Below are 11,721 nucleotides of genomic sequence, written 5' to 3' on the forward strand. Positions count from 1 at the left end.
CGTTAAGGCCCGCCTGGTAGAGGTTTGGCGTCCTTGGAATACAATCTCCATCTGGAGGTGACCCAGGCCTGCCAGTCTGTGGCAGAAATGGCATGCCACTTCTGCCAGGCCAGGGCCCCAACGCCGATCAGCACCATCACGCTGCACATGCGCAGGCGCGAATTCAACTGTGTCAAGGGAAGGGTGCACACAGTAGAGATGAAGACCAGGAAGATGGTGGCCAGCGTAAGGAGCAGGTTCAGAAATTGGAACACAAGCTTCTTGGGACAGTTCCTGAGGTTCTCTGTCATATTTGGTTGAGTCACTTGCTGTAGAGTTTCCAGCTTGGCTATACGACTCTTAAAAGTCTCCATGACGTTCTGCAGGTGATAAAAACACAGCGGTCAGAAGGAAGGTGCGGTCATTTACCTGAGTGCCTAAGGGTTGCACAGCAAGTGGTGAGCTGAAGATTTAGGAGGGAAGACAAGAGCCTAGAGCAGTGGTCGGCAAACCACGGCTCACGAGCCACATGTGGCTCTTTGGCCCCTTGAGTGTGGCTCTTCCACAAAATACCACGTGCGGGCGTGCATGTACAGTGCGATTGAAACTTCATGGCCCATGCGCTGAAGTCTGTTTTCGACCTGGGCGAGTCTGTTTGGAAGAAGTGGTTCGGAAGTGGGGTGTCGGTGGGTCGGGCCACGGGAGATGCGGTGCAGGTGGGCCGCGCCATACGCAGCGCGGGGGAGGCGCTCACGATTCATGCAGGAGTTGAGTGAGCCAGTCAGTCAGCAGTCTGATGTGCAGTGGTTAGTGCTAGTCGCGTCCGCAAATCGCACATGGGTGACAAAAGTACCTACTCAAAGCATAAAGTTACCTGTATTTTTCCAACCAGCTGCAAATCCTACAGGTGTTTTTGTCATCAATTTAAGAATTGTAATTATTTTGTGTTGGTGGCTTTGTTATTATAAAATAAAACTTAGCGCCGGAACCGGTTTGGCTCAGTGGATGGAGCGTCGGCCTGTGGACTGAAGGGTCCCAGGTTCGATTCCGGTCAAGGGCATGTACCTGGGTTGCGGGCACATCCCCAGTGGGAGGTGTGCAGGAGGCACCTGATCGATGTTTCTCTCTCATCGATGTTTCTAACTCTCTATCTCTCTCTCTTCCTCTCTGTAAAAAATCAATAAAATATATTTTAAAAAAAAATAAATAAATAAATAAAAAATAAATAAAACTTAGCTGCTTAGCGGGGTTTAATGCCTAACCTTGCTAAATAACTTCTCTCGCTTACTGTTTATTTCCTTCCTTAGCACTCATGACAACTGCAATTATTTGATGTGACTATTTATTTATTTAAAGTTGATCTTCCTCACGAGAATGTAAGTTCCAGAAGGATGTCATGTTATCTCCAGCCTTAGACACATAATAGGCATTCCATAAATATATTACTGTATTGAACTCATGTTGTTAATACTACGTACTCAATCCAAAATTATTAATTAAGTTAATAACAATGTACCTACCTATATAGTTTAAGTTTAAAAAATTTGGCTCTCAAAAGAAATTTCAATCGTTGTACTGTTGATATTTGGCTCTGTTGACTGAGTTTGCCGACCACTGGCCTAGAGCACCTACATGCTGAGGGCCCTGTCTGGGAGGGTCCATATCTCCCAGTAACAGCAAAGGTCTCATCTGACTTGGCACTCATCCAGCCTGGTCTGAGACTGAGAGCCTGGCCGTGAGACAGCTGAGCCAGGTCAGGTGTAAGGTCTGAGGGTGTGGAAGAGAGTGAGGCTATCTGTCACAGGAGACGGAGATCCGCCACCCACACTTGCCGCTCCAGGGTCAAAAGCAGGGGTTCCCAGCTGGTGTTCCCTACACCCCCAGCAGCTCCTGGGTACTCATCAGCCCCCTCTACAGGTGGTTCTGGGCTCAAGTGTGAGAACTGCAGTGCCCAAGTTCCCAGATCAGCTAAGGTGGGGGGAGAGAAGAAGTGCAGCATGAACATAAATATTGGCCACCACCAGCTCTAAAACAAATGTGGGAGTTGCCAATGAAACCTCAATGGGGGTACAGCTTGAATATCTGTCTCCTTCCTTGGTTTGGAGGTTACCAGAACAGATTGGCTCATCCTTGGCTTCTCTCATCCCTACATCCATCTCACTGGCTTTCTCTCAAAAAGCTCCCCCGTGAGGAACTCACCCATATTTCCTTGGCTTTCTCATAGGAAACATAGGCCATTTTCTCTTCAGCGTAGGCCAGATTCTGTTTGAGACAGTAAATTTCATCCAGGTGCCGCTGCAGGTGCTCATTCAACAAGTCTGCCATCAGCGTTTGTCTTGGGAGCAAAAGAGAAAATAATTCTCTCTGAGTACCCCGCCCAGAGCTTGTGCTGGCAGCGAGTGGTCCTACATCAAGGCTAGACTTGGGTGCTCGCTTCGGCAGCACATATACTAAAATTGGGACAATACAGAGAAGGTTAGCATGGCCCCTGCGCAAGGATGACATGCAAATTCATGAAGCGTTCCATATTAAAAATATAAATAAAAGACTAGACGTGGGTTCAGGACCTGCCTTCCTCCTCTGGCCCTCAGCTTCAGTCAAAGCCAGCCTACTCTTCCAGGTCTGCGCCTCAGCCACGCCCACACTGACAGTCATGTACCTCCTATATACCATTCCCCTTTTGTAACAGCTTTACCAAAATAGAGATAGACTAGAAGTTGTAGAAATCAAGATCTAAATTACCCCCGTATGCTATTAAATTCCATATGTATTCCCGGCACCAGTGTTTGGTATGCAGTAGTTATTCCGTAAAAATCTGTGGATTGCCGAAACCGGTTTGGCTCGGTGGATAGAGCGTCGGCCTGCGGACTGAAAGGTCCCAGGTTCGATTCCGGCCAAGGGCATGTACCTGGGTTGTGGGCACATCCCCAGTGGGGAGTGTGCAAGAGGCAGCTGGTCGATGTTTCTCTCTCATCGATGTTTCTAACTCTCTATCTCTCTCCCTTCCTCTCTGTAAAAAATCAATAAAATGTATTAAAAAAAAAATCTGTGGATTATAGAGATGGAGCAGCCACAAAAGACCACATAGTGTGTGCTTCTATTTATATGAAATGTCCAGAATAGACCAATCCAGAAAAAACGAAAACAGAATAGTGGTTGCTGAGGCTGGAGAAAGGGAAGGTGGGGAGTGACTACTAATGGGGGTGGGGTTTCTCTTTGGGGTGATGACAATGTTATGGTCTGTAATGAGATAGTGAGATAGTGGTGATGGTTGCACAACTCTGTGAACATACAAAAGACTACTGAATTGTATGCTTTAAATGGATGAATTTTATGGTATGTGAATTATATCTCAATAAAGCGATTATTAAAGCAAATAACAAATATAGGATTGTGGTCATGGTTGCACAATTCAGTAAATTTACTAAACATCATAAAAATGTACAGTTAAAACTGCATTTTATGGCATGTAAACTATATCTCAGTGGATCATTAAAAAATATAAACAAGCCAGGCAGGTGTGACTTAGTGGTTGAACACTGACCTATGAACCAGAAGATCATGGTTCAATTCCCGGTCAGGGCACATGCCTGGGTTGTAAGCTCAATCCCCAGTGTGGGACGTGCAGGAGGCAGCTGATCAATGATTCTCTCACATTTGTTGATGTTTCTATCTCTCTCTCCCTCTCCCTTCCTCTTTGAAATCTATAAAAATATTTTTTTTAAAAAAAATATATAGAGAAGATTTGAAGCAAAAATGCTAAATGTGAAGATTTCAGAACGCTCATGGGTAGGTATACAGGGTCGATCATGTTATTCTCTACATTTCGCCTGGGTTTGGAATGTTTCATAATTTTAAAAATCTTTGAGGTTCCTCATTTGGGCAACAGGAAGGACAGGTGGCTTCTAGAACTTTCTTTTAGGGAAGAGCCGAGGAAGGCTTGACCCAAGCCAGGGGCTGTGACACTGGAGAAGAGGAAAGGTACCACAGAACACTGGAGTCAATGGCAATGAAGGACCAGGCTGATGGCCGTGATTCCGACGTGCAGAAGGACATAACCAATGGTGCTGTCGTAGGGACAGGGAATGTGAAGCAAGGAGGTCATTTGGTCCTATTTTGAGAACTTCACTGACACCTACACATAGACGTCCCCCAGGGAGCTAATAAGCTGAACACTCATTTGTTGAAAGTCAATTCATCAAGAGCTGATTCATCACACTGTTTCAAGGAACATTCCATTAGTCTCTGCCCTGCTTCCTGTTGGGAAGAGAGTGGGCTGACAACATGGCTGAGGCTACTGCCCACAGAGAGGGAGAGAGGCAGGGTGTCCACCCTGGAAGTAGATACCCCATGATTATCTTTCCATTACCATGAAAGATCCAGCCACAAGAACATTTAAGATATTAACTATATTCAAGTATATTTTCATGAATATATTCTCCATGAATATGAATGAAGCCAATGAATAGATTCTTCATTAATGTATTTCTAAGAATGTATTAATATATTCTTGAATGTATTCTTGAATAATTTAGTGAATAAGAAGATGTTTATTCATAAGGATATTCTCTCAGTCTCTCCTTCCCTTGCCCCCAGCCTCCTTACCCTCTGGCAGCAGTGCCCTGGCCTCGACACAGCTGCCTCCTCTCACTGTCCCTCTTTTAGTCAAGGACCCCTCTCCATCCAGCTCCTACGGTCACAGAGGCAAATGGAGCACTCTGAAAAATGCTCTTGTGAAGACGGAATGATGACCAGTCAACCAAAATGCCCCCTAAACCTTCCAAAGCTGATAAGGCCGCCCTCTCCAATACAAATGATCCTAAACAGTATTGTTGCTATGAAAGATTATACTCTTTTTAAAAATATATATATATTTGTATTGATTTCAGAGAGGAAGGCAGAGGGAGAGAGAGATAGAAACATCAATGATGAGACAGAATCACGGATCAGCTGCCTTCTGCATGTCCCCTACGGGGGATGGAGCCCACAACCCGGACATGTGCCCTTAACCAGAATGGAACCCGGGACACTTCAGTCCGCAGGCTGATACTCTATCCACTGAACCAAACCAGCTAGGACCAAAATATTACTAGTATACTTCTGACTATACCTAAGGATTGGCTTTTGGGCAAATTGAGTTAGAACCCAGTGGCCTGCAGCCTGGACGAGAAATCTAAGATAGAGAAACAGATGGGGGAGGGGGCGGGGCTCAAGCAGTAGGGGTAGGGCTGGGGAATGCGGCAGAGTGGAGGAGCTCCTCCTGAGCATATGTGGACCCTAATTGCAATCACGCACATCCTATAAGAGAGAGACAGAGGGCGCGTGTACACACAAGTGAAGGAGGCCATGTGAAGACAGAACAGAGAGAGATGTGAAGGATGCTGGCCTCGAAGACTGAAGTGATGTGGCCACAAGCAAAGGAGCCCAGCAGCCACCCAAAGTTGGAAGAGGCCAGGAATGGATTCTCACCTACAGCCTCCAGAGGGAGTGTGGCCCTGCTGACACCCTGACTTCAGCCAAGTAAAGCTGATTCCAGACTCCTGACCTCCATAACTGGGACAGAATACATTTCTATTGTTTGAGGCGACCGAGTTTGGAGTAATGGGTTATGACAGTTGTAGGAAACTCCTCCAGGATGAGGACACTGCTCAACATCCTCCAATGCATAGCACAGCACCCACAGCACAGAATCGGCTGGTCCAAAATGTCAATAGTATTGCCCAGCCAGTGTGGCTCAGTGGTTAAGCATCAACCTGTGAACCAGGAGGTCACGGTTTGATTTCCCTGTCAGAGCATATGCCTGGGTTGCAGGTTCGATCCCCAGTGTGAGGTATGCAGGAGGCCACTGGTCGATGCTACTCTCTCATCATTGATGTTTCTAGCTCTCCCTCTCTCTGAAATCAGTAAAAATATATTTTAAAAAGAAAAAGAAAAGAAAATCAACCCACCTCACAGTGGGGAGATGGCATTCCCTAGAAGGCAGTCATTTTTCAGAATAAATGTCCTGGACGTGACATTGTGCCCGAGCTCAGCCATGAGCACAAGTGAGGGGATCCAGTCCTGCCTACACACCATGCCAGCAGACAGGATGGCAAAGCGCCTCCCTAACTGATGGGCGTCTGCTGGGCTCACCGCCACTTTGGCTATCTCCTGCCATTCCAGCTAGAACCGCAGCTGCAGGACCGCCCAGTGGGGCCTAGAGCTGGAGTCTCATTGGTCAGCAGAGGGCCAAGCTGGTGTGCAACTGTGGACAGGGGATGAGGCCTCTTCACCGCGGGGGCCCAGGCACCAAGGGAACCACTGAGCTGCTCCACCTCCCCCTCCTCGGCTCCCTTTCAGCCTCCTGCAGACAGTCCTGGGGGATGTCCCCAGAGCCAAGGTGGCCGAAGGGGCTCCACCTCACCTGCATTTCTCCTCCTGAAGGCACTCCAGCGACAGCTGCAGGTCTGTGAGATACATCTCCTTTAGGCCCTGAAAGGACACCTGGAGGCCAAGGTGGGCTTTCTGGGCTTCTTTGAGCTCTTCCTTCATCTTCTGCAATAGCAAGTTTGCCTGCGACTCTGATGACGTCGCCTGCTGTGAGGCCCGCAATTGACGCTCCAGTGGGAAGGGCCTGTCAGACAGGTTGGTGGCTAAACCGTCTTTCCCACCTGGCTTGGGAGCCTCTAAAAACGAGGCCTTCTCCCAGGGCTGCCAGCCATTGTCCGAGCTGCTCTCCTCCTTTGCCACTGAGCCCTCGGGCTCGCAGCCCTTCTCCAGCTCTTGCAGCTGCTGGCGACATTGATGGAGCCTTCGCTCTATCTGGGCGATGGTGGCAGAGGCCCGCTGGTTCACCTTCTCGAAGGCCTGGCGGATGTGCAGGGCCTGGCTCTGGTCGGCTTTGGACACCAGCTTGAGGTAGCTCACAGTGTTCTGGTCCCGGCTGGCCTTCTCCACTTTCAGCTGCTCTAAGAGGTAGAGGGTGCGGTGCCTGATGCTCTTCTGCAAGTTCTGGGCCATCTCACCATGCAGCTGGCTGGAGTGGTCGCTGAAGCCCTCCTTGCTGGGTGACAGTGATCTGCACGAGCGAATGTCAGAGGGAAGGGTTGGGCTCTTGATGTATTCCTCCTGCATTGCGAAACAAATAAAAAAATCAGGTACTCCGTAAGCTGCCAAATAGTAGGAGAATTGAACACACGATTGCCTCACTCTATAAAAATACTTACACGTATGCAGAGATACTTATGTGTGTTAAGATTTATGCATTTGAAATGGGCCCAGCACAGACCGGAGAAGTTAATTTCATCTTCCAGACCCCTCTCCCCTCCTTTACAGCACCCGACTTCTTGCTTTATGGGTGTACCTCACAACGACCCCAGATGGCTAGAGTACCCCCTCCACACACACCCCTTCTGTTCTTGGGCTTCTCTCTTCCAAGAATTATCAACTGTGCATCTCATTTTATTAAAAACTGTTCTTGTAAAGTAGGGAATAAACTCATTCCCATTAAGCCATATTTCTTGCTGTATTGCTACTGTGGACTGAAGGGTCTCGGGTTCAAGTCCAGTCAAGTGCACATACCTTGGTTGCAGGCTCAGTCCCCAGCCCTAGTCAGGGCGAGTGCGAGAGGCAACCAATTGATGTTTCTTTCTCTGTCTCTCCCCCTCCCTTCCATTCTCTCTAAAAAAAAAAAAAATCAATGGAAAAAAATATCCTCAGGTGAGGATTAACAACAAAAAGAATAGTCAGAGAGCTTTGCAACTTAGCAGGTTTGTTCCTTTATCCAGTCTTTCATTCAACACATACTTCCTAATTGTCTACTGTGTGTTACAGAAGCCAGATACATTTCTTGTTCTCATAGAGCAAGCATGTCAAACTCGCGGCCCACGGGCCGCATGCAGCCCACAACGAGTATTTTTGTGGCCCAGCCAATATAAAGGTATGTAAGAAAAATTTTAATAAAAGTTTCATAACTTAATTTTTACAATATCCTTTTACATAATTATTAATGACAAACTACAACGTTCACTAATGAATGATTACTATAATCATGTTGCATCATTTCCCTCATGCACCTTACCCACAGGTGCACCATTTCTCTCCACTAATACTAACAGCGAATATTTTAGCAGCCAATGGCCACATCATTAGTCTTGGACTGACTTGTTTGGTGTGCGCAACTGGAAATAATTTCGCTTTCGGAGAACAAGAAAAATAGGTTTATTTGTGTGACGCTTATTAATTTGTGCAGTTATTCAGTGTCTGGTAAGTTAACATTCAAGAAAAAATATTAATTTTTTTATTTTTATTTTTTTTAAATACATTTTATTGATTTTTTACAGAGAGGAAGGGAGAGGGAGAGAGAGTCAGAAACATCGATGAGAGAGAAACATCGATCAGCTGCCTCCTGCACATCTCCCACTGGGGATGTGCCTGCAACCCAGGTACATGCCCTTGACCGGAATCGAACCAGGGACTCTTCAATCCACAGGCCGACGCTCTATCCACTGAGCCAAACTGGTCAGGGAAAATATTATTTTTTATTAAAATGTTCTATTACTTTATTTGAACGATGACTCATTTATTTCAGCCCTTTGTATTCAGCGTGTCTCTATCGAAATAAACCTACGTCTATGAAAATTGAAGCTTTTGGGGGTTTTTTGTGGTCCACCTAAACTTAAACCTTGCTTATTTGGCCCATGTTAGCCTTTGAGTTTGACATGCTTGTCATAGAGCTCATAGTCCAGGATGGAAAATTATATTGTGACACAAATGAATGAGTCACATGGTGAGGAAAGAGAGAGAGTCTACCACTCTGGGGCCTCTCAAAAGTTTGCTTGGGAGAGGCATGGGGGACATCTGTAATACTGTCAACAGTCAAAATATATATACTTTTAAAAATTCGCTGAGCCCGGCTTTAAACTATATTTGTATATACCATTGGTAAAAGGAAATAGGAAACAGGGAAAATTAAAGTTTGCTAATGACTTGTTCTTTTGGGGAATTTTATAGACATCACATCAAACTCAAAATTGAGAGAAAAATGTTGGCGAAAAAAATTAAAGGTGCTCTTGCCTGTGTGCTCAGTGGTGGAGCATCAGCCCATGCAGAGAAGGGTCTGTCTCAATTCCTGGTCAAGGGCACGTACCTTACAAGTTTGTTCCTAGGCCCCTAGTCAGAACACATGCTGAATGTCTCTCTCTCCTTCCTCCCTTCTGCTCTTTCTTAAAAAAAAAAATAATTTAAAGGTAACCAAAAGAAAAGAACAAAAACAAAAAACAAAAAAAAATTAAAGGTAACCACTCAGGAAAAGCCAGGTATGTAACATCCAAATAACCAAAGGAAGACATAAAATGGAACCTGATTACTCCAAAAAAAAAAAAAATGAAGGAAAGGAGGAAAAAAAAGAAAGATCTTTTGTTAAACTGAAAATATAAAATAGGATGTCAGTAAGATGTGATTATCAATGACTATATACCAATGATGTCGAACCTATGACATCTTTGACACGCAAACTCATTTTTTTGGTTGATTTTTCTTTGTTAAATGGCATTTAAATATATAAAAGAAATATCAAAAATATTGCCCTACCCAGTTTGGTTCAGTGGATAGAGCGTCGGCCTGTGGATGGAAGGGCCCCAGGTTCGATTCTGGTCAAGGGCACATGCCCAGGTTGTGAGCTCGATTCCCAGTAGGGGCCATGCAGGAGGCAGCCGATCAATGATTCACTCTCATTATTGATGTTTCTATCTATCCTTCCCTCTCCCGTCCTCTCTAAAATCAATAAAAACATATTTAAAATATATATATATATAAGTCTTTGCCCTAACCGGCTTGGCTCAGTGGATGGAGCATCGGCCTGCGGACTCAGGGGTCCCGGGTTCGATTCCAGTCAAGGGCATGCACCTTGGTTGCGGGCACATTCCTAGTGGGGAGTGTGCAGGAGGCAGCTGATCGATGTTTCTTTCTCATCGATGTTTCTAACTCTCTATCCCTCTCCCTTCCTCTCTGTAAAAAATCAATAAGGTATATTTTAAAAATATATATATATAAGTCTTTGTTTACTATGGTTGCAAATATAAAAAAATTTCTGTATGTGACACGGCACCAGAGAAGTTAGGGTTTTTCAAAATGCTGACACGCCGAACTCAAAAGGTTCGCCATCACTGCTATATACCATGTATTTGAGGAGGAGACTCAAAACCATAAATACGTTAGCCCTCTACATATTGACCTATAAATTCAACAAAATCCCAATTAAAAACGCAATGGGCCCAGCCAGCATGGCTCAGTGGTTGAGTATCAACCTATGAACCAGGAGGTCACGGTTTGCTTCCCGGTCAGGGCACATGCCCGGGTTGTGGGTTTGATCCCCAGTGTGGGGTGTGCAGAAGGCAACCGATCAATGATTCTCTTTCACCGTTGATGTTTCTATCTCTCTCTCCTTCTCCCTTCCTCTCTAAAATCAATAAAAATATATTTTTAAAAAAACAATGGGAATTTCTTATGGATCTTAAAAATAGTTGATTTCAAAATTTATTTGGAAGAAAAAGTGCAAAAAAAAGCTAAGAAATTTTTGCAAAAGAATAATAAATATGGTCTTGAGACAATTGGCTTTTTGAAAAAAATTAGAGTCTTTCCTGATAATCATATCTATAATAATAAAAGCATAATATGCTAATTAGACCAGATGTCCTTCCTTCTGGACAAAGCGGGGGAAGGTGGGGGCCAAGGCAGAGGTGGCCACTGCAGTGGTGGTGCCGCCGGCAGTGGCGGCGGCGGCAAGGCCCAACGCCCTTGCACGAATTTCGTGTATCGGGCCTCTAGTGTAAAGTTGGGACAGAATAAAGAATTAAGCATAAAAATGAAACTGTAAAAGTGTTAGGAGGACATGGTAGGAATATTTTTATAATCTTTGCGTAGAAAAGATCTTTGTAAACGACTCAAATCAAAATGCCACGAAGCAAAAGATTTACATATTTTACTGCATAAAAGTGTTTTAAAACATTCTTATGAGGAGGAAAAAAAAGCATAAAGTTAGATTTTGGTTCGAACACTTGCTTCTTCTTAAAAATAAAGTATCTCTTAACATTTTTTTAAAAAAGCAACAGATTGAGGGGGGAAAAAGATTTGCTATATCTCTAATAGATATAGCAAAGAAGTCTTACAAATTAGGAAGCTAAAGAGAAAGAATCCAATGTAAAAACAATAAGGGATAGCAATAGACAATTCGGAAATGATAGATCACGGACGGTAATACACACACGAACAGCAATAATCTAACTGCAAGGATCTTGGGCAAACGTAAACCAAAGCATTTGCTAAATATGATTTTCTCATCCATCAGAATGTCACACATTAAAAAAGCTAACAATAGCCTGTGTGGATGATGTGAGGAAATGAGCACTCGTGTTTTTTGTAAGTAGGATCACACACAGGAGCAGGGTTTTTCTCGAGCAGTCAGAGGTATCGATGAAAAATGGCAATGCCCTTTAACCGAACAAGAGCGTAATCGGCTTGCGATCTAGCCGCGTTCAGGGACAATGGCGCTCTCCAGAGCTCGGCAGTTTTCAAGATACTTCCCAGTGGTTCAACGTGGGATAGAATGTTGTGGACATGGTGCGTCTGGGAGCAAGGCTGGGTCTTGGTAGCCCGTCTCAAAATCTGAGAGACATGAGGTCTCCGAGATACAGTGTGACCTTCATACAGATGGGGACCTTCATACCGAAAGTCAACGGGAACCCCCTCAAGTCAGGCTCCCTG

General features: G+C 44.9%; 1 protein-coding gene across 1 annotated transcript; it reads right to left on the reverse strand.

The window, feature by feature from the left end:
- Positions 1-2: 2 nt before the first annotated feature.
- On the reverse strand, positions 3-7,092 carry TEX28 (testis expressed 28; the record flags this gene model as incomplete). Its single annotated transcript, XM_081081742.1, has 3 exons — positions 3-359; positions 2,179-2,314; positions 6,383-7,092. The coding sequence occupies 3 exons, from the start codon at positions 7,090-7,092 to the stop codon at positions 3-5; spliced, it is 1,203 nt and encodes a 400-aa protein (XP_080937868.1).
- Between the last annotated feature and the right edge of the window lie 4,629 nt (positions 7,093-11,721).

This window comes from Myotis nattereri (assembly GCF_964212035.1).
Source record: "Myotis nattereri genome assembly, chromosome: X".
NCBI lineage: Eukaryota > Metazoa > Chordata > Mammalia > Chiroptera > Vespertilionidae > Myotis > Myotis nattereri.